Source organism: Ailuropoda melanoleuca, chromosome 4 (genome assembly GCF_002007445.2).
Source record: "Ailuropoda melanoleuca isolate Jingjing chromosome 4, ASM200744v2, whole genome shotgun sequence".
NCBI classification, from domain to species: Eukaryota; Metazoa; Chordata; class Mammalia; order Carnivora; family Ursidae; genus Ailuropoda; species Ailuropoda melanoleuca.
The window spans coordinates 92,527,860-92,554,919 of record NC_048221.1 but is presented as its reverse complement, the minus strand read 5'-3'; the positions used below and the strand labels follow the sequence as shown (position 1 = coordinate 92,554,919).

Here is a 27,060-nt window from a genome sequence, read left to right as displayed (position 1 = left end):
AGAAAGAGAAATTAGGGAATCCATCCCATTTACAATAACACCAAAAACCATGCGTTACCTTGGAATTAACTTAACCAGAGACGTAAAGGACCTATATGCTAGAAACTATAGATCACTTTTGAAAGATATTGAGGAAGACATAAAAAGATGGAAAAATATTCCATGCTCATGGATTGGAAGAATTAACATAGTTAAAATGTCCATACTACCCAGAGCAATCTACACTTTCAATGCTATCCCGATCAAAATACCGAGGACATTTTTCAAAGAACTGGAACAAATAGTCCTTAAATTTGTATGGAACCAGAAAAGGCCCCGAATCTCCAAGGAACTGTTGAAAAGGAAAAACAAAGCTGGGGGCATCACAATGCCGGATTTCGAGCTGTACTACAAAGCTGTGATCACAAAGACAGCATGGTACTGGCACAAAAACAGACACATCGACCAATGGAACAGAATAGAGAACCCAGAAATGGACCCTCGGCTCTTTGGGCAACTAATCTTTGATAAAGCAGGAAAAAACATCCGGTGGAAAAAAGACAGTCTCTTCAATAAATGGTGCTGGGAAAATTGGACAGCTACATGCAAAAGAATGAAACTTGACCACTCTCTCACACCATACACAAAAATAAACTCCAAATGGATGAAAGACCTCAATGTGAGACAGGAATCCATCAAAATTCTAGAGGAGAACATAGGCAACAACTTCTATGACATCGGCCAGAGCAACCTTTTTCACGACACATCTCCAAAGGCAAGAGAAATAAAAGATAAAATGAACTTATGGGACTTTATCAGGATAAAGAGCTTCTGCACAGCCAAGGAAACAGTCAAAAAAACTAAGAGACAGCCCACGGAATGGGAGAATATATTTGCAAAGGACACCACAGATAAAGGACTGGTATCCAAGATCTACAAAGAACTTCTCAAACTCAATACACGAGAAACAAATAAACAAATCATAAAATGGGCAGAAGATATGAACAGACACTTTTCCAATGAAGACATACAAATGGCTAACAGACACATGAAAAAATGTTCAAAATCATTAGCCATCAGGGAAATTCAAATCAAAACCACACTGAGATACCACCTTACGCCAGTTAGAATGGCAAAGATAGACAAGGCAAGAAACAACAATTGTTGGAGAGGATGTGGAGAAAGGGGATCCCTCCTACATTGTTGGTGGGAATGCAAGTTGGTACAGCCACTCTGGAAAACAGTGTGGAGGTCCCTTAAAAAGTTAAAAATTGAACTACCCTATGACCCAGCCATTGCACTACTGGGTGTTTACCCCAAAGATACAGACGTAGTAAAGAGAAGGGCCATATGCACCCCAATGTTCATAGCTGCATTGTCCACAATAGCCAAATCATGGAAGGAGCCGAGATGCCCTTCAACAGATGACTGGATTAAGAAGCTGTGGTCCATATATACAATGGAATATTACTCAGCTATCAGAAAGAACGAATTCTCAACATTTGCTGCAACATGGACGGCACTGGAGGAGATAATGCTAAGTGAAATAAGTCAAGCAGAGAAAGACAATTATCATATGATTTCTCTCATCTATGGAACATAAGAACTAGGATGATCGGTAGGGGAAGAAAGGGATAAAGAAAAGGGGGGTAATCAGAAGGGGGAATGAAACATGAGAGACTATGGACTATGAGAAACAAACTGAAGACTTCAGAGGGGAGGGGGTGGGGGAAGGGGATAGACTGGTGATGGGTAGTAAGGGGGGCACGTATTGCATGGTGCACTGGGTGTTATACACAACTAATGAAGCATCAAACTTTACATCGGAATCTGGGGATGTACTGTATGGTGATTAACATAATATAATAAAATAAAATTTAAAAAAAAAAGAAGAAAAAAAGAAATATGTGTTCCAGAAGAAAAAGGAATCATGTGAAATTCCTAGCTGTAGAAGAAGAATTTTAAGTATTTTTAAATGGATGCTGGTGAGTACTTATATTCCATCGAATGTGTGGTATTTAGTCTCCATTGCATACATTGGAAAGAGTGATGGAACAGTTTTATTTTTATTTTTTTAAAGATTTTGTTTATTTATTTGAGAGAGAGTACGAGAGCATGAGCAGGGGGGAGGGGCAGTGGGAGAAGGAGAAGTAGACTCCCCGCTGATCAGGGAGCCTGATGGAGGGTTCAGTCCCAGGACCCTGGGATCATGACCTGAGCCGAAGGCAGACACTTACCCGACTGAGCCACCCAGGCACCCCTGAACAGTTTTATTTTTAAGTGACAGCATCTTTAATATGCCATAGTGACATCCTTTGTAATTATTTAAACTTAAGATGAAAACTTTTACATGTCAACTTTAAAACGTATGAAGGAGGGGCACCTGGCTGGCTCAGTCTGTAGAGCATGCAACTCTTGATCTTGGGGTGTTGAGTTCGAGCCCCATGTCGGGTATAGAGATTACTTTAAAAATTTTTTAAAAATCAGGTTAAAAAAATGTATGAAGGAATACAGGATTAAAAAAAATGAACTTAATGATGTCAGTGAAAACACCTGAAGACCACTGTAATAGTTCCCAAGTAATGTATGATAGTTCTCGGAGGCCTATCTGAAAGACTGTAGATTTCCTCTTGTTAAATCAAGTCCACTGGCAAAAGGAACTATTTGGAAAATATTTGCTGAGAGGCGCTTGAATTGAGGTCAATGCAGCATTCAATAGTTTCTTCAAAGATCATGACCATGAATGATATTTTAAGACTCTTCATTGAGGTATGGCTGAGGATTGGAGCCTGGTCCTCGAAGATACTCTTTTGCGGAAGGACAGTCACTGGTTAAAGTGTCTGCTTGGGCCAAGTGGTCGAGACACAGTGTCTAATTATGTCAGTTTCCAGGAATGGTGTAGGAAGTGGTAGGCACAAGGGGTTCAAGTGTCATTGCAGAGCTATCTTATCAGTGTATGGGGCCTGGGATTTGGGAATTAGGGTATATTACACTCAGGAAAAGAAAGGCTTAGGAGGTAATTTGATAGGTATGTCCACAGGGCTCTATCACTAGTAAATTCTAAGGGTGAAGTAACCATGTTCTAGTTTGCCTGGAAGGTACAGTTGATGTCTATTGTTCTGGCATAAATATTAATAGTCCCCTGTGATATTGTGATTTATAATAAGAAATATATATTTGGTCTTTCCTCCCTGCTTCTGTCATAGAGCTCCTAAAACCCTTGGAATTTCCTAAGTGATAAGAGTGATAGATCTGTGGGCTGCCTGAGTGGCTTAGTCAGTTAAGTGTCTACTCTTGATTTCAGCTCAGGTCATGATCTTGGGGTCCTGAGATTAAGCCCCCCATGGGAGCTCCAGACTGGACACGGGCCTGCTTAAGATTCTCTCTCTCCCTCTCCCTTGATCCCACCCTCCCCTGTGTCTTAAAAAAAAACAAACATGAAAAGAGTGATAAAGGTGTCTTTATTCATAACAAACCTTTTTCAACCACACCTGAGTTTATGTCAGTAAGATGACTTTCAGGAAGTACCTAAGGATTGGGGCTGGTTGCCAGGGGAACCAACTATGTGATCGAAGGGTTGGAACTTTCAGTATTCTCCTCCCCCTACCTCCTGGGATGGATTAGGTAGGGCTAGAGGTTGAAAAATTCCCAATGGTCAATGATTTAATCAACCATGCCTATGTAATGAAGCCTCCATAAAAATCTAAAAGGAGGGGGTTCGGAGAGCTTCTGTATTGGTAAACACGTGAAGATGCCATGAGAGCGGCTGGGAGAGAGCATGGAAGCTCCGTGCCCCTTCCCAAGTACCTTGCCCCATATATCTCTTCCATCTGGCTGTTCCTCAGTTATATTCCTGGATAATAAACTGGTGATCTAGTAAGTAAAATGTTTCTCTGAGTTCTGTGAACCCATCTAGCATATTAATGGAACCCAAGGAGGAGGTCATTGTAACCTCCAATTTGTAATCAGTCAGTCAGAAGCCCAGGGAGCAAGCTGGGCTTGTGATTAGCATCTGAAGGGGTGGGCAGTCTTGTAGGACTGAGCCCTTAACCTGTGGGACCTGATGCTATCTCCAGGTAGGTAGTATTAGAATTGTGGAAAATTGCAGGATACCCAGCTCGTGTCAGAGAATCAGCAGTGTGGGGAAATACTAGAATACTAGAATTAGGGGTGCAGAATCATATCCCCCTTTCATTTCCAAAGTGTTTCAATTGTACTGTAAGTTGTATGGAACTTATTATTATAAATGTTTATTCTTAATTTATGGCCTTATCTCATTGTGGACCCGTAAGGAAGAGTTGAAGGACTGGCACTAGTCTACAGACCATACTTTGGGTATTACAATTCTAAGCAGTCAGAATAAGACTTCTAGGAGTATATCCTTATTGTGGGTATTTGATGAGTGTTTGTTCGGCAAACAGTGCTAAAGTAGTTAGACCCAGAGTCCTAGATTGAACACTCACGTGGATGAGGGGGTAGCTTCCTTGTTGTTCCCTAGACATACACTGTACACCTTCAAAATCCAACTAAGAGGATATGGATGGATGGCAAAAAGATCTCAAGAATACATGCCTCACTAAGGATGGGCCAGGGACACTCATACTGTGCTCTCTGACCATTTCAGGAGCCTCAGTTTACATTTTACATTACTTATAACAAGTACATCTTAGTTCAATTCTTTAATAACAAATTTCCAAAGTGAGAAGGCTGAGTCCCAACTTAAGAAGGCATCTGGCTAGATGTCCATTAGCTTCCCCAATGACCCAGTGAAATTCCTTAAGTGACTCAGAAAAATATTAAGACTCGTAACAACACTGCTTATCTAGAATAATTAAATAGGGGAAAAGAATTCTAATAGGTTTATGAAAAGATTCTACAGCATAAAAAAGCAAAACTCAGTACTCAAGATGTTGAAGAAGGCTACCTTTTGAACAAGATTTACCAAAAGCAATTTCTTTAAAAAGCATCTACTTTATATTTGCAATGAAAATTCAAAAAAGTGGACACACACACACACACACACACGAGGTGATAGATGAGGCACAAATGAAGATGGAAAGGGGGAACCGGCAGTCTGGTAGGGAAGAATCAAAGGAAGGCAGATAAAGTAAGGGGCATTTGTAAGGAAACTAAAATGCAGAATCTAAAGCTACATTAGATGCAGTAAGAAACTACATGGTATGGAGGGCAAACTTTACAAAGTAGAGGAAATGAAAAAGGCATGATGATGATGAGAGATGACACCACAGACTCAAAGGACAGAGAATGAAGATCTGACATGTACATAGTTGTTCCAAAGAAAAGATGAGATTTTAGGGGCATATACCCACAAAGGCAAGAAAAAAAGTACAGGGGACAATAGCACTAAACTTTTGGAAGAGGGAGAATAAAAGAGTAGTAAATATTTAGCAGACCAGGGAAGGGTGCATCCAAAGGCAGCAGGGGAGAAAGCTGAGAATAAACCTCATGTATACTACTGAGTCTCCAAAAGGCTTAGGAGTTGGTTGCAAAAGGTGCCTATAGAAGAACTGGTTGAAAATTTAGAAGCAGGCCAGATCTCCTACCTGAGTCTGAATGGCCAGGTGACTGCCCTCTCCAGCCCTGGCAAAACACTAACGGTTTTTCTCTGAAAAGAGTAAAACAGGGTATCTCCTCTGGCAAACCAAAATATAGCATTGATGCTGAGAAGATTAAGGAATTGCACACTGCATGCCAGCTCCCCTTGGTCTCTCCCTTAACTGGGTTCTCCAAAACAGTTTCTGCCCAGAAAATATGACCAGCTTAGGTCTAAAGAAATGAACTTCAAGGGCGCCTGGGTGGCTCAGTCGGTTAAGTGTCTGTCTTCAGCTCAGGTCAGGATCCCAGGGTCCTGGGATGGAGCCTCACTTTGGGCTCCCTGCTCAGCGAGGAGTCTGTTTCTCCCTCCACCCTTCCCTCCTGCTCGTGATCTCTCTCCTTCTCTCACTCTATCTCAAATAAGTAAATAAAATCTTTAAGTAAGTAATAATAATACATTTATTATTATACATTAAAATACATTAAAAAAAAAAAGAAACAAACTTCAGACGTTTACCCTGTAGTACTGCTTATAGTCAACAAACCCTCGCTAAGCACTCGGTTTCTAGTCATCTTTTCAAATGCCCAGTCTTAAATCTGAATACACAGCCAAGGATTGTCACATGTTAAGGAAAGTCTTTACAGGAAACAAAGAGACCAAGTCAGCCAAATAAATAGAAAAAGGCAGCTTGATGGAAACAGAGACCACGTAAGGAAAACAAACAAAAACCTGTTAATCCTCAAGGAGATTTTATATTCATGAAATAAGAACAGAGTCATATAAAAAGAAATGATTAAAGAATAAGAGTTCTTGGGGCGCCTGGGTGGCGCAGTCGTTAAGCATCTGCTTTCGGCTCAGGGCGTGATCCTGGCGTTCTGGGATCGAGCCCCACATCAGGCTTCTCTGCTAGGAGCCTGCTTCTTCCTCTCCCACTCCACCTGCTTGTGTTCCCTCTCTCGCTAGCTGTCTTTCTCTGTCAAATAAATAAATAAAATCTTTAAAAAAAAAGAATAAGAGTTATTGAAATTAAAAATATAAATATTTCAAATATTCAATGGAAGAATTAGAAGACAAAGGTGAGAAAATACTGAGCAAAATAAAACAAAGACCATGTTTTTCAGCAGAGAGATGGAAAATAGAAAATTACAAAAGAAAAATAGAAGAAAAGGGATGGGTAAAAATCATCAGTGAGATAATTTAAGAAAAATTTCCAGAACTGCAGGATATGTACTTCTAGAATAATACTGGGGACAAACAGAATATCCTATAAATAGTGAGAGAGAAAGAAAAAAAGAAAGACACAGAGAAAGATTCACATTCAAAGAGTCAGTTATCATAATGGCTTTATACTGCCTAAGAATAACCCTGAAAGCTAGAACATAATAGAGTAATGCCTTAAAAATTCTGCAAAAAATTATTTCTATCCTAACTGCGTACTAAGCAAATAACCAAGTATTAGAGTAGAACAAAAACATGGCAGACATGGTATTTTTCAAAACATTTATCCTCTGTACACTATTCTAGAGAAGGTACTGAGGGTAATTCTTATAAAAATAAGAGGGTAATTTTTATCAAAATAAGAAGACGTGGGATACAGAAAACAGAGGTTCCAACACAGGAGGAGGGCAAAGGGAATTCCCAAGATGATGGTGAATCATAGGATGTCAACTGCATATCAGGCCCAGAGGGCACGTATGCCAAACTGAAGTAGTCAGAAGACTCCTAGAAAGATTTATATAGAAAGACGGAATTGATACAATACCTGATGTGAATGATCACCTTGACAGCTGGTAAGAACTTGGAGTTGAATTAGCAAAAGGTATATAGAAAACTAAAGAAATAAAAAAAGAAAACAGCTATTAACTCCAGGAAAACTAAAACGTTCCATGACAAAAGAAAAGAAGTAATCATACCACGTGGCTCCAGTGTGAATAATGTTTACTTATTAATGATAATGTGAACACTGACTACTAATCTAACCAAAACGATGATATAGGTAAATTACAAGATGGACATGGGAAGGGTAATTGAACGTGGTGGATGCTGGAGAAAAAAGGAAGCAAAGTTAATTTCTACCACAATGGGAAATCAACAGATTATGACCAAAAGTAAAAAATCTAAAAGTAGCAATAAAGGCATATTATTTAAATACAAAGAGTTAAAGACCAAAACAATCAACCAAGAAAGGTGAAAATAATTACTTTCTGGAAGGGAGAAACAGGAGGAAAGTGGGTAGGAGACTGCTATTCTTCACAACGAACCAGAGGGAACTCTTTTAACTCTTTAAACTATGTCATATATAACTCTGATATAAATGAAAACTTATAAAAAGTTAAAGCAAATAATCAAAGGTTGTATTTCAATATAGAAGAGAAGACAACTTCCCTGAGGTGAAAAAACACCTGAATCTATAGGAACAGTTAATTAAAAGAACCTATTACCTAGGGACGCCTGGGTAGCTCAGTCGGTTAAGCGGCTGCCTTCAGCTCAGGTCATGATCCCAGGGTCCTGGGATGGAGTCCCGCATTGGGCTCCCTGCTCAGTGGGGAGCCTGCTTCTCCCTCTCCTGGTCCCCTGCTTGTGTGCTTTCTCTCTCTCTCTGTCAAATAAATAAATAAAATCTTAAAAAAAAAAAAAGAATCCTACAGTAAAATTTACTACAAAGGAACAAAAATAGAGAAGGTTTTAGACTTTTCCTCAATAATAAACATTAGAGGACAATGGAGAAATTTCTAAAGATTTGAAGGAAAAAATTACATCCAGGAATTCTATAGTTAGCCAATGTATCTTCTCTTTAACTTGTAAAGACAACAAAGAGACATTCACAGGTATCTTTAAAAGCACATCATCCTCATATCTTTGTAGAAGACAACTGCTTGATGATATATTCCACCTGTTTGAGAGATAACTCAAAAATCTCAAAGATCATGGTATAAAAGAACTCTCTAGAGGCATTAAAATGAGGCAAACAAAGAATTTAATCAATATATTTTTATAATTGTGGTTTCAAAGCAATTCAAATGTGAAAAATTATTGAAAGATAAAATAATAATTTCATAATAGTAACAGCTAACATATTTATAAAGTGATAGGCTCTAGTCTAAATGCTTTATGTGAATTATCTCATTTAATTCTTAGACTAGCCCAATGATGGTAAGTACCATCATTATGTCCATTTTACAGATGAGGAAACTGAGGCATGGGGGAATTAAGTAATTTGCCTAAAGTCACACAGCTAGTATACTGGCTATTTAACTGTTCGCTGAGATCCCAAGGCTGGAACTCTGCAATTCCCATTTCCCAAACTTCCTTGACAGCTGGCTCCCTGTTTCTGCTAATAAGAGGCATTAGAAGAAGACTGGAGGGAGGAAGTAGGACAGAAGATCTGTCCTTCCTGTCTTCCAGTACTGTCAGTGTTGTTCCACCATCAGCAGCAAATTGGCTCTAGTTCCCAGGTTCTTTGGGCCCCCCCAGCAGGAATCCTGCTTCACCCCTGCAGAGGTATTTCAGCAGGGGTGGGGTAGGGAATCCTCTCCTCCTCTGAAGTTCAAGCACCAGCTGACAATTTCCCCTCAAAGATCTGAGCACCACCACTACAGGGTCTCTCCTCTGAGCTCCAACGTTCTGGAAATGACTTCTCCCTTTATTCTTACAGCCCTAAAAGTGGAAGCTTTTTCCTGCAGTTATCAATCTTTGGTTACCTCAGTTTCTCGTTTTTTCCTTTTAGTCTTCCAACATCTATGTAACCAATTCCCGGCATTAAAGAGTCTTTTGAAGTGAAATTATTTTTTTAAAGATTTTTTTTTTTATTTGAGAGCATGCACGCACAAGTTGAGGGGGGGAGAGAGAGCACACAGAGGTAGAGTGGGAGGGAGAAGCAGACTCCCCACTGAGCGGAGAGCCCGATGTGGGGCTTGATCCCAGGACCCTGAGATCATGACCTGAGCTGAGGGCAGACACTTAACTGAGTGAGTCATCCAGGAGCCCCAATACTCTGTTTGAAATAGTGTGGTTTCTATTTTTCTGATTGCACCTTGACTTACACGGTTAGTAAATGACAGAGCTGGGATTCAAATCCCGTAGTTTGACTCTAGAGCCTATACTCTCAATCACTATTCATATTATTCCAAGCTCTTTTTTTTTTTTTTAAAGATTTTATTTATTTATTTGTCAGAGAGAGAGAGCACAAGCAGGGGGAGTGGCAGGCAGGGGGAGAAGCAGGCTCCCTGCTGAGCAAGGAGCCTGATGCGGGATTCGATCCCAGGACCCTAGGATCATGACTTGAGCCAAAGGCAGATGCTTAACCGACTGAACCACCCAGGAGTCCCTTATTCTAAGATCTTAAAAACAAAACAAAAATAAGACAAAAGAGTGAACATGACTTTAAATAACCTTGGGACAAAGAGAGACTAAACACTGTAAAATATAATAAGAGTATTTATTTATTTATTAGAATTAGAATATTAAATAATGATAGAGAAAAGTGAAAACTTCTGTGACATGTGAAAGCTATACTGAGTGAAAGGCTTAGCTTTAAATGGTTTTATTTTGAAATAAGAAAAAAGCAAATAAACCAAATATTTGTCTGAATAATTAGAACCATAACAAAATAAAAAAAAGTAAAGCCAAAGGAAAAACAAAATACAAATAAAAGCAGAAAATAATGAATTAGAAAAATCTCCACAGTTGATTTTTAAAAATCTAATAGCAATTTCTTTGAAAATACGGACAACAGTTTTTCTGATCAAATTAAATGGGAGAAAAAAATAAATATACAAAATTAGAAAGAGAAATGGATATAATAACAGAGAGAGTATTTTTACACTCATGAGAGAATGAAAAATACAAATGAATGAAAATAAACCACTGATTCCCCAGCACTATTTTATGTGCTGAGGATACAGTGGTTAATGAGATAAAACTTCTATCTTCAAATTTTACATTTATTTGATTATTTGATTAACATTTATATCTTAACCATCTTCTTGCCTACTCTGCCCAAGCTAAACTGAAAAATTTATGATTTTTAAAATATGCAAGTCTCGTGTCTATTTTTGCTTATTATTTTATTATTTGAAAACTTTTCAGTGCCTGTTAGAGGTCCTTGCACATAGTGGAAAAAGCAGGCTGTAATGCAGTATATTCTCTATAAACTAAAACTATTATACACATGTTCATTGGTAATATATATGCATACTGAAAACCCTAACTGTTGTAGGGTTTACTTGTGAATAATAAGATCAATTATTTCTATTTTCTTCTTTCTGCCTTTCTATTATTTCCAAATTTTACAAAATGATTATATATTATCATAACTAGAAAAAGTTTTAAAAATTAGCCATCAAAAAAAAAAGCCTAAGATCAAAGTGGGAAAAAGGGCTTTCCATTTATGTGACAATGGTTTTAATTAATGTCATTAATATATAAAAAGTTGAACATCCAGTCTAAAGTAGTCACACAGGTACTCTATCACATCACCCTAGTCTGTATGGCATTCACCACTAACTAACATTTTCCTTGACTTGTTTGTTTATTGTGTTCTCATCTGACCCCAGTGTAAACTCTCTTATAAGGAGAAACCTTATTTATCTTGTTCCATATCATCTTCCCTGTGCCTAAAACATTGCCTTGCACACTGGAGGAGCTCAATATTAAATAAACTGATTTAATTGAATAAAAAGCATTTTCAAATCAACTCTTTAGAAGAAATACTCCAACAGGAAAACGGAAAAGGATCTAATTTTAAAATGAAGAAATATACATATCCAATGAGTATTAGACTATAAACTCTGTAAGGGAAGGAATACATCTACCTTATGTATCATTTTTTCCAGCTCCTAGTGATGAAGGATAGTTGGAAGAAGGGTAGGCAGGGACAAGAGGCCCTGCCCTATGAGGGAACCACTCTTAAAGGGATTTTATGCCAACTTCCACCTCTTCCCACATGATAGATAGATGGTGATAGATGACAAAAACCTGATCAGATGACAGGGCATGGAGCGTTAATCAGATTAAAACAGACCACCAACAAGCCCATAAAAATCACTAGACTTACAAACTTCCTGGTGGCAACCTTCTCGGGTCCCCTCCCTCTCTGGGAGCTTTGTACTATCACTCAATAAACTTTGTACTATCACTCAATAAACTTTGCTTTGCTGCCCACCACTCTTCATCTGGTCTACCTCTTCATTCTTCGAAGCAGTGTGACCAAGAACCTCAGGCGCCGAAGTCAAAGAAATCCTGTAACACTAGCATAGTTTTGGCATGTAACAGGTACTTAACGAAACAACTAATGAATGAAGTAATGAACATGGTGTTAAAGAAAAAATTTTCCTGACACTTGTCAAAGACAGTAAGGAAGATTTTATTCAAGAAGAACTATTGCAATGAGGGTTTTTGAGTAAGGGAGAGAGATGGAGCTCAAGTCCAGATACAACCAGGGTAGGTGGGGACTTACAGCCAAGGGTGGGGGTCAGTGGACAGAAAATTCCTAAGGAGAAATATCAAGAGGAGAAACATCAAGCTAGGGGGATTCTTGCTAGACAGACTCAATAGGATTCTCACTGAAGGCAACCCAAGGTGATAAGATACATAGAATGGGGGATCAGATATCAAAAGTGATCAGATATGAAGGGTGGAGGATTTTTGCTAAACTGACACAGCAGGATTCTTGCTAAGACTGGACTAAGTGGGCCAAGGTCTGGCCCAAGGTCAAGATCTAGTCAAAAAGAGGACTCTGAGGAGCCTGGCTCATGTTTGGCTAAGGACAGAGTCCCTGTCAATTAAAAGTACCCAAGCTCACTAAGTTAAACAACGACAATTTAAAACAATGAGCACCATCTCTACCTATCAAATGGGATAGATTTCTCTTTTAACTGTACAAACTCAGTGTTTTTTGTTTGTTTTTTAGAGAGAGAGAGAGAGAGAGAGAGTACACATGATCAGGGAGGGGTAGAGGAAGAGAATATTAAGCAGACTCCACACCAAGCACATGGGAGCCATTCTCACAACCCTGAGATCATGACCTGAGCTGAAATCCAGAGTTGGATGCTTAACCAACTGAGCTATCCAGGTGCCCGGACTGAATGTCTTCTTTTAAGACGAAAAGCTCCTTGAGAGCAAAGAGTGTATCTATTTTGTTCATTGCAATAAAATTTCTGGTGTGTATGTAACCCATGGTAGGTGTTTAATAAATATATGTTAACTGAATCAAGAGTGGAGAGCAAATTAGTATAACTTTCCTGGAGGAAACACAATTAAATATATATACATATATATATATATATATATATGAAAATTATATACATGTAAATGTAATGTAAATGTATGTAATATACATGTAAAACATTAAAATTTTAAAATAAAATAAAATATTCAACAGTAAAGAGCTGATTATTAAGCATCCATTAAAATAATGTATCTGGAAAATATATAATGAAGTGGGAAATTATTAAATGAAAAAAATAATAGAATGTATCAAATATGCAATGGGATCTAATATGGTAAAAAAAAAAACCAACTGTATTTATATACTGAAAAAAATGCTAAAAGGAAATTGATCAAAATAGCAGAAATAAATGGAAAGACATTCCATGCTCATGGATTGGAAGAATATTGTAAAAATATCTATACTACCCAAAGCAATCTACAGACTCAGTGTGATCCCTAACAAAATACCAATGGTATATTTCATATAAATAGAACAAAAAATCCTAAAATTTGTATGGAACCATAAAAGACCCCAAATAGCCAAAGCAATCTTGAGAAAGAAGAACAAAAGCATCATGCTCCCTAATTTCAAACTATGTTACAAAGCTATATTAATTAAAACAGTATGGTACTGAGCTAAAACAAATGTATCAATGCAACAGAACAGAGAGTCCAGAAATAAACCCCTGAATATATGGTCAATTAGTAAGACAAAGAAGCCAAGAATATGCAATGGGGAAAAAACAATCTCTTCAATAAATGGTGCTGGAAAAACTGGACAGCCATACGCATAAGAATGAAAATGGACCACTATGTTACATTGTACACAAAAATCACCTCAAGATAGATTAAAGACTTGAACCTGAAACCATAAAACTAGAAGAAAACACAGGAAGTAAGCTCCTGGACACAGGTCTTGAAGATGATTTTTTTAAATCTAATACCAAAAGCAACAAGAACAAAAATAAACACCAAACTAAAAAGCTTCTGCAAAACAAAGGAAACCATCAACAAGATGAAAAGGCAACCTACTGAATGGGCAAAAATGTTTGTAAATCATATATCTGATATTGGGCTAATAACTGAAACATAAAGAACTCATACAACTCAATAGCAAAAAACCCCTCGAACAATCCAATTAAAAGATGGCAGAAGAGGGGCACCTGGGTGGCTCAGTCGTTAAGTGTCTGCCTTTGGCTCAGGGCATGATCCTGGTGTTCTGGGATCGAGCCCCACGTTGGGCTCTTCCGCTGGGAGCCTGCTTCTTCCTCTCCCACTCCCCCTGCTTGTGTTCCCTCTCTCGCTGGCTGTCTCTCTCTCTCTGTCAAATAAATAAAATAAAATCTTAAAAAAAAAAAAAAAGATGGCAGAAGATGTGAACAGATTTTTAAAAAAAACCATACAGATAACAATAGGTACATAAAAAGATGCTCTATATTATTAATCACTAGGGAAATGCCAATCAAAACCGCAATGAGATATCATCTCACACCTGTTAGAATGCCTAGTATCAAAAAGACAAGAAATAACAAATGTTGGTGAGGGTGTGGAGAAAAGGGAACTCTTGTGCACTGCTGGTGGGAATGTAATTGGTGTTGACACTATGGAAAATAGTATGATGGTTCCTCAAAAATATTAAAAATAAAACTACCATATGATCCAGCAATTTTACCTCTGGGTATTTATCTAAAGGTAACAAAACCACTAACTCAAACAAATATCTGCATCCCCATGTTCATTACAACATTATTTACAATAGCCAAGATATGGAAACAAGCTAACTGTCCATCAGTGGATGAATGGATAAAGAAATTGTGGCATATATATATATAATGGAATATTACTCAGCCATAGAAAAGAATGAGATCTTGCTATTTGTAACAACATGGATGGACCTAGAAGGCATCATGCTAAGTGAAATAAGTCAGAAAAAGTCAAATACCATATGATCTCTCCTACATGTGGAATCTAAAAAATGCATATATTAAGCTTATAGGTACGGAGAACAGATTGATGGGTGCCAGAGTCAGGGAGTGATGGGTGGGAGAAATGGGTGAATTGGGTTTTTTTGTCTGTTTGTTTAAATAAATCAAATTTAAAAAAAGGACCTAGATCTGTTTATTGGACACAGTAATGTGGAGAACTAATAGAGATGACAAGGATAGACAACTGCACTGATGTGCTTTGCTGGAAAAAGGTGGAGAAAAATGGGGTAGTTACTGGAGGAGAATGAAAACTCAGGGTAAATTGATATTCAACTAGTGACATCAAAATAAACTGCAGGAGAAGGTGGAAATGAGTGACCTAGAACATCTCGGGTGCCTTTCATAGTGTTAGGGAGGACTGAATATTCTGTACCTTTTCTTTATTAATCCTTTGAGATTTACTGATCATCAAATTTTCAGGTCTAGAAACTTTTATGATGAAGGAATTCTTCTAAAAGAACATTTCTGTGGTTAATGAGACTATTAGAGCTCAATCTAATTAGGACCCTGATAAGAAGCATTAAATATGTTTCAGTATTTTGATAGATTTTTTTCATTAAATCACTAACTCATTTCTTAAAAATATTTATTGATTACCCACTATGTATGTGTGAGTCCACTGCAAAGGACAGAAAGATGAGTGTGATGTAATCCTGAAGGGATAAACAGGTTAACCAAGGCTATAATGTAGGTACATTCAAAGTTCTGCAGTAACAGTAAGTAGCAGAACACAGCAGAAGGAGTAGCTGAAAGATTTATAGGGCAATTAAAAAGAGAAAGGGGATTTAGACCTCCAATAGGCTGTTGGACTGGATATGCTGAGAGGTCCTTGAAATTTTGAGCTTCATGAAAATAGTCAATGCAAAAAAAAAAAAAAAGTCAATAGTAGTTATCTCTGAGTGATTTTTACTTTGAGTTGACTTTTATTCTTTATACTACTTTCTTCAATGATTATGTAATTACTTTTCTAACCAGAAAACAAGAACAATAAATGTTCTTGTTAAAGAAGGACAATTGTCGTTGTAATTTCCCTTCTGCTAAACAGTGGTTCTCAAACTTGAATATGAATCAGAATCACCTGGATGGTTGGTGAAAGGGGGTTGCTGCCCCCGCCCCTACCTAAATACGGTCTAGCTGGTTTTACTACGATTGTGCCTTTCTTACTATTTTTAGTTCCCTCTCTTGTTTAATACACTTATTTTACAGGATTTTAAATTCCTTGAAAGGATGATTATATTTTATTCACTTTTTTTTTTTTTTTTAAGATTTTATTTATTTATTTGACAGAGAGATACAGACAGCGAGAGAGGGAACACAAGCAGGGGGAGCGGGAGAGGAAGAAGCAGGCTCATAGCGGAGGAGCCTGATGTGGGGCTCGATCCCATAACGCCGGGATCACGCCCTGAGCCGAAGGCAGACGCTTAACCGCTGTGCCACCCAGGCGCCCCTATATTTTATTCACTTTTAACCCTCTGCTCTCTTTTTAAGCACTAACTAAGGAATTGCTGAAAAGAAATTTCTGAAAACTGTATCTCTGTGTACCATTTTTAGTGCTGGAGAAAATACAACAATGATAAATATGTCAATTATATCTCAGAAAAGCAGGAAAAATATTTATATTAAAAAAAGGTTTTTTAAAATGTTAAACCAGAAGTGGAGTAAAAAAGTATATGGCTCTTCCCCTTAAGTGATGCATTTGATGAGTTCATTATTAGTAATCAAATAGTTAATGATCTGAGTGGGGCCTGATAATCTGTATTTCTAGTAAATTCCAGTGGACTAAAAGCTGGCAATATAGAATGGCTACATGGTGTAGTTGAAAATGACGAGGGTTTTGAGGTCAGTCAGGTCTGCCTCTGCCCTTTACAGGCTCTGTGTAGCAATAGTTGACATACGTTAACCCCGCTCAGCCTGTTTCCACATTGACAAAATTAAGGGTAATGCACCCCTCATAGGTGTATTGTGAAGACTGAATGATATGATTAAATACCCAACACAGTGCGGGTCTTAGGTAAGGTAGTTAATTAATGTTGGTCCCCTTTTCTTTGATTTTCTCTAAGGGTGCACCACACATTGCCATAACTGGGTTTACTGTGACACGAGTTAGCCACACCACAGGGCAAATCATTTTCTCCCAACAAACCATGCACATCCCTCTGCTACTAACAAATATTCACTGTTTATCTATAAAATTGGGGATAATAGGATAATAGCATCTACCTTAATATAATAGATAATAGTATCTATTTTGCAGAGTTGCATACAGGAGGATTAAACAAGATATGTTAAGTGCTTAATACAGTAGCTGGCATATGGAAAATACTCATTAAATGTCACTTTCTTTTCCCCTTCTCTCTCTCTCTTTTTTTTTATGGGGTGGTGGGGGGAGCAGAGGGAGAGGGAGAGAGAGAATCTTAAGTAGGCTCCATGCCCAGTGCAGAGCCTGGTCTCACAACCCTGAGATCATGACCTGAGCCAAAATCAAGAGTCGGCTGCTTAACCTACTGAGTCACCCAGGTGCCCTCCCCTTCTCTTTGATTAGGTATTTATCCATAGTATCTCCTAGACTAAGTTCAAAAGCTCACCTAGTCCAGAATACTTCAAATCAGTTTTTCCACCTTATTCAGATTACTCTGTTTTATGTCACATTTAATTTGAAGTCAATTATTTGGCTTATTTACATACTGGCAAAGGACACACACTATAGCTTTTGTATTGAATGCTCAAGGAGATAAGTAGAAGACTGTTCCTTACTCTGAGTACTTGAGGTGACAATATACATGAAAAGTTGAATAGGAACGCAACGAAGGGTGGGACAAATCACACAGAAAGTAAGTGTAGTAGGAGTTTTGGGAGGATGGTGGCTGGTCTGTGATTATTTTGCACTCAGCAACAAGAAAATTATTAAGAGTTGTAAGAGAGCGCTGGTTTTATGGCTGAGAAAATAGGTCCAGAGATCTAAGTGGTCTAGGGCACAGCTATGGAGTGGCAGAGATTTCCTGCCTCCTGGTCCCTTGCTGCTTGCAGATATGTTTCTAACTATTTTCTAGTATTTTAATCAGTTTATATTTGTTCTTTCTAAGTAGGTAGTTCAGTGTAGCTAGTTAAACACTGGGCTCTAAAGCCAAAAAGTCTGGGTTTGAGCACTGGCTTTGCCAGTCACTATCTGTGTGACTTTGGACAACTTGTTTATCTCTATGCTTCAGATCCCCCATTTACAAAATGAGTACAATTACTATTACCTTATTTCATAGGGTTGTTATGAGGATCAAATAATTTATTATATATAAAGGATTAAAAACTGGAGTTTTGTCATTATAATTATTAGTCTCTGAAAGAATGGAAAGCAAGAAATCCAGTGTTCCAATGTTTTTTCTTTCTTTTGCTTCTTTTTAAAAAAAACCTCCTCAAAGCATCAGGTGGATGCTTGTTAGCTGCCTTAATCCTATCAGATTAAAAACAAGTTTTTGTTCCTCAGAAGTGAGAGTTGGGATTTGCATAAGTCTGGCCTCGTCTGGTAATAGGAATGTCTAGAAAAGTAAAAACTGAGATAGCAACAGATTCTAGGACCCAACAGAACTTCAAAAAAGTCAGTCAAGATCAACAGATGTAGATAAAGATGGAGGTAAATGAATCTAATTCCAAATGAGCTTTCCCATCTATTTTAAGGTCTATTCCAAACTTCCTTAAGAGAAAATCTAGCTTTTTAAGGAAAGTGCAGAGAACATGCCTCCGTGGGCTTCCTTTGAGGGAATGTTTTAGCAGGTGCTGTATTCCGCCCGGGAGGTGGCTGCATGAATTTGTGAACTGAGGTGACAACATTGACTCCCTCTGGAAGAAAAAATGCTGTCTCTACACAAGAAGCTTAACTACAAAGGCACTACTTGAAAAAAGGGGGGGGGAGAAGAAGGAGGAAGAGAGGGAGAAGGAAAAGAGGAAGGAGAAGCAGCAGTTCAGGGCTCAGTTCAACATTCAGAATAGAGAAGGCAAGAACCATTTTTTTCCCCTGGAGTACCTCTCTGGCCTCTCCTCAAATGCCTGTTGAAAAAGTTCTGGGATGAATTACAAACCAAGAGCCCTGTCACAGAATTAGGGAGAGCTGGTGGTGGTGAGAAATAACCTATATTCAGGTGGTTAGAAAAATCGTAGATTTTTTTGGGGGGGGCAGGGATTTGGAACTACTTTCAGCATCATCCATCAGGAAATCTAGGGATGGAGAAGGGTACTAACCGGCCTTCCAAATCTTCTGCATTTGGCTGAAGAAAATCACGTTGTGGACTTTGGCACTCAGGCGGTATCAGGGTAAAATAAGCATCAAGGAGGAAATCTTGAAGTGAAAAAGAAATGACAGAACGTCAGCCTTGGGTTCTTGTGTGAGGGGTTTGTGAAGGTCAGGACAAACAAAGCATCAGCAAAGGGGAAAGAATCAAGCGTCACCGTCGGCAGCCAAGCCCTGAAGTTTGGGATCAGAGCCAACGATTTGGATCTGCTGGTACCCTAGGATCTGCCCCGCACACAGCCCTTAAGTTTCTCGGGTTTGAGTCTCGCCTGTAGATTCCCAGAGGAAACACCGTCTTGTTAAGCTTTCTCACAGCGCCTAGCTCAGAGCTGACTGCTGAGCAGTTCTCAATAACAACTGGGAGCAAAACAGCTTTTGAGGTTGCGGGCAGAAGGGCACAGGTTTTACTTAGGGTTGGCGTTTGGGTGTGGCCTTGTACCAACTGCCAGCAAAATTCTCCCGACCACCCCTTGTCTTCCACTTATTGCCCAGGTGACGTCGGTAAGCCTCGCAGAGCAGGCCAGAGGCTAAGAGGTTAAGCCGCGTCCTTCAGGTGTCAGCCTAAATCCTTTTGGAAACAACAACCCCCAGAATCCCTTGTGCAGGGAGGTCAAGCCGCAAATAAGATGGCTCCAAAAGGGTGGAACATGCAGCAGTTTCCTAGTCCTTGGTCGTCTCTTTACCGGATGTGTTTAAATAACCGAATCCCCACAAATGCACCACCCCATTAACCACCTTCGAGGCCGAGGAGGCCACCGCAGCCGCCTCGTTCGCTCCTTCCGGGGCATTCTGGGAGTTGTAGTCCAGCCGCTGAGTTGCGCCGAACTACCTTTCCCATGGTGCCATGCGGATGCCGTCGGGCGATAAAAGTTATTTTCCAAAACTCTCTCCACTCTGAGACACCCCCCTCCCGGGTCCCCTTCTCTCCGACGACTGCTTCTCGTCTGTCGCGACTGAGCGGCAGCAACAGGAGGGCCTCGGCCCGTCGCCGCGCCGTCCCGAGAGGCACTTCCGGCGGCGGTTTACTTCCTGGTTGGGTGGATGGAGCCGGGCGGGAGCGCGCGCGGGGGAGGGGCGGCGGGTCAGTCTCCGCTGGGCGCTCCGGGGATCAGCTGGCGGGCGGGCGGGCGCCGAACGGGGCTCCGGCTCTCGCTGCAGCGCCGCCTTCTCTCCGCGTCGCAGGCCGGCCCGGCGGCCGTGAGAATGTTGCAGGACTGGTAGCTGGGCGCCAGCCGCCGAGCCGTCTCAAGTGGGTGCCGCCGGGATGCTGCCTCTCGGGGCGGCGGGGAGACCCGGGAGGAGGAGGAGGCAGTGCCCGGCTGGGTCGGCGCTACCCGAGGCGGCCGAATCCTTCCGTTTTCCGAGCCGCAGGCACGGGGGTCCCGGGCTCTGCCGGGTTTTCAGCCCCAGGGCTTTTCTCGCTAGGAAAATGCATGAAGCGTTTCCCCGGGATGATGGCTTTTGCTCTCTCTAGGACTCAGCGGTTGAATTCGTAAGTGTGTTACTGATTCATCCTCTCTCTCTTCTGTCATCACAGGTTTAAACTTACACGAATCGCTCTCTTGAGGAGGAGGGGACCGCGGCGCGATTGACACGCATATTCCTATAGGCATCCTCCCTCAGCCCCCACCCCCACGGCCGGATTCGGGTGGCTCCTTTCCGAGCTGAAATCCGAGAAGAAATCCTTGGATCTCTTGTTTTCTTTAAGAAAAAAAAAAAAATCCAGAAACCGTCGGTATTTTGCTTTACTGCTTCCTATTCGCAAGATGAAGAAGTTTTTCGACTCCCGGCGAGAGCAGGGCGGCTCTGGCCTGGGCTCCGGCTCCAGCGGAGGTGGGGGCAGCACCTCGGGCCTGGGCAGTGGCTACATCGGAAGGGTCTTTGGCATTGGGCGACAGCAGGTCACTGTGGACGAGGTGTTGGCGGAAGGTATGGTGGGACTCTTTCAGTGCGCCGTGAATTAAAATCTTATGCTGATGCAGCAAGACTGGTTTCTAGTTGTTCAGTCTATGAATGGGTTTTGACCAATTGACCCTCCCTTCCCCCTTCCCTTGCTCAGTGAATTATTGTCCTTGAGAAATTTAAAACTGAGATTTGGAAGTGACAGGGCTTGTGGGGTGGAAGGACGTTGCTGGAGATTGTTTACCGAGTGGCCTTTTATTTTATTATTTTTTAAAAAATTGGCAAGCCAATTCTTGTCTGCCTCACTGAATTATAAGGATCAGACGAGAAAACGTATGTGTGAAAGTGTAAAGCTTCACATCAGATGTAGGGTGCTGGGCTTGTCATCCTCCTTAAACTTGAGATTGTGATGCAAGGGCTGAAGGGTGGAGATGGAGTAGCTTTAAGAAGAGAAAGGGTTTTCTCCTTCTGTCCAACTTTCCCACTCCCAGGAGCAGGCATTTGAAGAAGAGAGGATTTTCAGAGAATGGGAATATGTCTTTCTAAGAGCCGAGGCTCTTGGTGGATTTGACTAGTTTTGTTTCCTGACCCAACTGTAATCAGGTCCCCAGGATGTAGCCAAGATAACAGAAATTACATGAGATAAATGTGGTTATTTTGAAACCAGTCTGCTAGGCCCCTCTTCCTCCTGTTTTAGTTTTTATTTTTATTTTTTAGCCAAAAGAATTACTTGAGAGTGCCATCTGATTTTTGTTTTTCCTCTATTGGAGATGTTCTTTAGATCTGCTGTGTAAATTCTCTCCATGTGTGTTCATCTGTATATCTATAGATATGTAAATATATATTTTTTATCCCTGAGGCTTTTTGGAAATCTTTGCATGTATCTTTTGGTAACCTTAACCTCGACCTTCATAATTACGCTAGACTCATACTTTTCACAGCCCATTGCCTGCCTTGTGTGCTTTTATTTTTAATAAAAGCAGCAATTTCCTTGGCATGAAGCTCTTCAAACTAATTGGATGGGGCCAACATGCTGTAGGTTGTGTTATCGGCTGAGAGGGGATGGGGGAAGGGGGAGGCTTCTGTAACTGCAACATGGTGGTTTTAGGGGGACAGTTTATTAGCTGGAGAAGGAGCCTTTTTGCAAGCTAAGGTTGAAGCAAAGGTCCTAACCTGGGCCTGGGAGATGCCCGTCATGGTGAGTGTTGCAGGCGGGTGGATTGAGAGGAAGAAGCTGTGTTTGGCTCTCAGCTTGTGCAAGTACTGGGTTCAACTTGGGCCCATTTTTCTGGGGTTAGGGTGGAAGCCTTTACTTTAAAAACACTTAAAAAAAAAAAAAAGATCTGATAATGAATGTCCTTGTGCAATTCTTGCTCTTTTCCATTCTTAGCCCTGTTCTAGCTGGATTTAATCCGGGGCCTGAGTCACTGTCCCTCTGGATCTTTCCTTGTGGGCTTTGGTGCAGGATGGGAGATGCTTCTGTGCCCGCTGCCAGATCCGCACCCTTGAGTCTGATCTGTGTCTTTCATCCCTGTGCTAAAGCCCTTAACTGCAGTGGGATGGTGAAGGAGTATGTGAGAGAGAAATCAGGAGGGATGAGGGGACACAGAGCCCTTTCCTTCTTTGAATGGCTTCTGCTGACCTTATAGCCCAGGAGCATTTTGTTCAGCTGGGATATTGTCTCATTGTGTAGTTGGTGCTACCCTAAGCAGTGCCTATTCTTAGAGTCTGAATGATGAGGAACAGAAAGAGTAAAATTGGTCTTTGTTATCTAGGCTGTCCTCCTCTTCCCTGAAATTCATCCCTGAAAACTGCACATCATGCATTATGGTATTTTTATGTGGAACTTAGGGCTTGCAGCTCTGCATTCATTTATTCATTCAACAAGCAGTTATGGGGTATTTATGATGTGCAGGCACTGTGCTCGGTCCTGGGGATATGACATAAAACTAGCTGCTATCGTTTATAAACTATGTTGAGAGATGGAAAACAGCCAGTTAGAATAGAGTGATATGTGCTATCATGGAGATAAGCTTAGGGTGCAGTGGCCCCCAGTTTTAGAGAGCCAAGAATTGCTTTCCACAGGAAGTGACTGACTGAAGAATGAGTAGGAGTTATCCAGGTGTGGAGACAGCCTGGACCAAGACTCAGAGCAGCAGGAGAGAGTCTCGTGTAAAACTGGGTCTGCTGATATTGCCCTCTTTATAGTCTTTGACTGTGAGTGAGTTTGAATTTGTGGCTCATAGAAGTATATAGCTATGTACGAGCCTGTATACAAAGTATTTATGTAGCACCTACTAAACCACTAAGTTCTGAGAGGGATAACAGGGAGTTCTAAAGGGTGATGTGCCTTTAAGGAGCTGCCAGTGCAGTTGGTAAGATGAGGCAAATATTCACAAATATAGTACAGCATGGTTACCAGCACTGTCTGCAGTCAGGCAGATCTAGGTTCGAATTCTGCGTCTGTTCTTTACTAGCCGTGAAACCTTGGATAAGACATTTCAAATCTCTCTTGAATCTGTTTCCCTATGGCAGTGGTTCTTAAAGTGTGGAGTCCTGGATCAGCAGCCTCAGCATCACACGGAAGCTTGTAGGAAATGCAAATTAGGCCTCACCTCATAAACCACGAGGGAGGGGCTTTAACAGATTCCTGGAGAGATTCTGATGCAAGCTAAAGTTGGAGAACCCCTATCCCGTGGAGTGGTCGTGAAGATGAAGTGAGGCAATGTATATGAATTATTTAACATTTTTCAGGTGTTCAATGAGTGGTAGTCATTATTTGCCAGCAACGTTGTATCCTATATGTACTTAAGGGGGAGTGGAGGATAATGGGAAGGTTAGTTTGGCCACAGCAATCTGCAGCAATCCTTTTCCCCATTCTGGGTGGACAGTGTCAGATATTTCTCTGCAGAAGCCTCACTGGCTCCTTGAAGGGTCAACAGATGTTTTGGGTAACCATGTTCTTTCCTGCACCCTCTTCTCTTTGAGTCCCCAAGTGTGGACATAACCACCAGTTCCAGCGACAGTTGTCCAAGGATGATAAGGATTGTGCATCGAGTTTCCAGGGTAGTAACCAGGCAGTTTGGGGAGAGTGGGCTTTAAACACAGACTCTTGAGGACACATCCCACCTGTCATCCCTGTTTCTCTAATGTGGGTATCAGTCTATGCTTTATAGTGAGGAATGCAAGAACACCGAGGAAGAGGTGCTGGAGTAAGACAGGACAATGCGTGGGCTGCCGTGTCTCCATCAGCACCAGCCCTGCTCGCCTGCTTTCACTAACTAGTGCGTTGGGGCTTGTTTGGGGGAAGTGAAGGCTCTAGACCACGAGTTCAGAGGGATATGGCTGTCTCCAGGCTGGGTGCAGAGGAGGTTATTTTCTCTAGCTTCCTTAGTGAGGATGCCATGATGACTTCCTAATCATGTCTGAGGTCGTGGGCATGTGATGTCAGGGAAGATTTGGTTTAAGCTTCTGGAATGAGCTCAATGGGAAAATTGGAGCAATGCTCAGAGAAGGACTAGAGAGCTGTGCTTTTGTTATACGTCCTTAGCTATATGAGGCCTTACATCCAAGCTTTAAACAGTAAATGTTTGTTGAATACCTGCTGTGTCCAAGACCACTTTCCAGAACTGTGTCAGTTCTATATAAGGTAGACCGTGTGCGCCATCAGAGCAGTTTCCTTACTTCCACTGAAGGAGTCCAGGTCTAGATTTAATGAGAACTAGTGAGTGAGTTTCCATACTAGTAAACTGACAATTTTTCCTCCCAACATCACAAGTAGGTTTAAACACCTAAAACAAACATATGTGTACATGTATGTTATGTTTGTGTACACACACACGTAGCATATAATTACATCGTGTTTGTATTGATATAATGCACACATGTATTCATTTAGTGAATGTTTGTTAGGCCTTCTTTGTGGCAGGCACTGCATTAGATTCCAGAATTACTAAGATGAATAGGATGTGGGCCTGGCTCTTAAGGAGCTCATAGACCAACAAATAACCCTAAGATCAGTGTCCAGCACTTGGCATGGCCCTTGGTATACAGTAGATGATAGCGAGATGTTATGAGGTGATAAAGAGAAAGGGCCTGAGGGCCGGGGTTTATAGATGAAGTGTGGTTTGAACAGGAATGGAAATTGCCCAGCAGATGGTCCAGATGAGGGTTACCCAAGGCCTTCCCAGTAGAGAGAGTAACATATGCAAATGTGGAGTGGTGAAACAGTATGATGAGTTTAGGGATACGGACTAGTCTAGTGCTATCATCTGGGTTAGTACAAGTTTCCCTTTCAGAAGCAAGGAAGGAAGGACATGGAATGGTAGAAGGAAATTCTTTTATGTTTGTTCCCTGGCTGTTCACTTGCTGCTTGCTTTCTTCAGTGGCCCTGGGTCTTTCGAGTAACTATTGAATAGCTCTCCAGTGTGCTTTGCTACCCTCTGTGCCTCAGCCCTATGCTAATTGTGGGACAAGGGAGGGAATAGTGTTTGGGGGCAGGGGAGCGGTCCTGAAGGTTCAGTGAGAGGCAAGCAGCTTGAAGGAGAAGCAGGTGGGGGAGTGGGATGACCAGTGTTACAGAAAGCAGTGGACGTGGGAGGGAGTGAGGATGGGTGACCAGAGCAGAAGGTATGTTGGAGAGAAAAGAAGAGGCAGTAAGGTTATGGAGAGCTTTAGTGCCAGGCAGAGAGGTTGGTTCTAAGCACCTGAGGTCTTCTCTGACGCAAACGCCAGTTTGATCCCTCCCACTTCAGATGTCTTTGCCTGCTGGGAAGTCTGGTTTTTTAGTGTCAACTGCAGATTTTCAGGGGGTGGTTTGTGAATGGTGTCTTCTTCCTGGCTTCGGGCACGATGACGGTTATAGCTTTGCTAAATATAGCCAAATCTAGAATTCAGGAATGAAATCCAGAATAAGCAATTGCATGGTCAAAGCCTTTCCTTTGGTCTTTCTAACAAAGTCACACTTATTTAATGAGAGATGATAAAGTTTCACATGGGTTTTGAGTGGGAGGTTATGAGGGGAGGGGTCCACTTGTACCTCAGTAGCTAAAACTGCATGGAGAGTACACAGGAAAAGCTTGATAAACGTTCATCCGGGACATGTGAAATATGACTGCATCAGAGCAGTCATTCCAGTATTTGAAAGGTGACCCCTCAGAGAGGGGACTAACACCACGACGTACCTTCATTTTGTGCTCTTCCAAGGATAAATGCTTTCTGAGCCTGCTTAAGAAATAACTGTGACATCTGTATCTGAAAGAGCCAAACAGTGATAATAAAAGAAATGGTATTGTCTATTGAAGTAGCATCTGGCACTGTGAAGTAGCAAAGAGTAGCCTTCAGTCTGCTTTTCTGGAGCCATTTTTTTGATGTGGTGAAAGGAGTACTGCCGTCTAACTGTGGGGATCAAGGTTTGTTGGTTCATTCGTTGCTGTATCCAGTAACCATTACCGAGCGCTCACTATGTGCTGGGCATGAGCCAGTGATCAATAAGACTCTGCCTTGAGGAACTCCAATGTTAGAACTTCAGATGCATGAGCCAGTAGCTCCCAGTGCTGGAGTGGACGGCTATAAAAGGGGGAGGGGAACAGACATGAGGCAGCAATTAATTTTGTCGGGTCAGGAGCAGTCAGGGAAAGCTAAAGAAAGGCGATATTTGAGGTAGGTCTTCAAAAATAAGAACTTATCATAGATGGACAAGAGAGAACATTCAAGGCAGAGAGAAGAACATGGCCAAAGACAAAAAGCAGGGAAGTGCACTGCTTGCTGGGAGCTTTATGTTTTGAGATAGCATAATCTGTTAGTGGTCCAGGGCTATGCTGTCCAATAAAGTAGCCACAGCCACAGATGGCTGTTTAAATTTAAATTATCAAAATTAAAATTCCACTTTAATTCTTCAGGCACACTAACCACTTTAAAGTTGTTTAATAGCCACATGTGGCTAGGACCTACAATTTTGGACAGCACAGATAGAAAGTATTTCATCATCACAGAAAGTTCTATTAGTGTTGGTTTAGAGCAGTGGTCGCTAAACTTTTTGCATAGAATGGCACTATCAGTTAAACATTTAATCCCTTTGTTATATGTATGCTTGTTTGTTTATACATTATATGCATGTCCTGCTGTCATTAGCTAATATCAGAAGGCAC

At 40.9% G+C, this 27,060-nt stretch overlaps 1 protein-coding gene across 21 annotated transcripts in view; it reads left to right on the top strand.

The window, feature by feature from the left end:
* Positions 1-19,984: 19,984 nt before the first annotated feature.
* Positions 19,985-27,060, top strand: part of AAK1 (AP2 associated kinase 1) — a 164,661-nt gene continuing 157,585 nt past the window's right edge. For all 21 annotated transcript variants that reach the window (XM_034659262.1, XM_034659254.1, XM_034659269.1 and 18 more), the window contains exons 1-2: positions 19,985-20,258; positions 20,547-20,938. In XM_034659262.1, the coding sequence (XP_034515153.1) occupies positions 20,776-20,938 (163 nt within the window). In that variant the 5' untranslated portion in view covers positions 19,985-20,258; positions 20,547-20,775. The remainder of the gene's footprint in view (positions 20,259-20,546; positions 20,939-27,060) is intronic.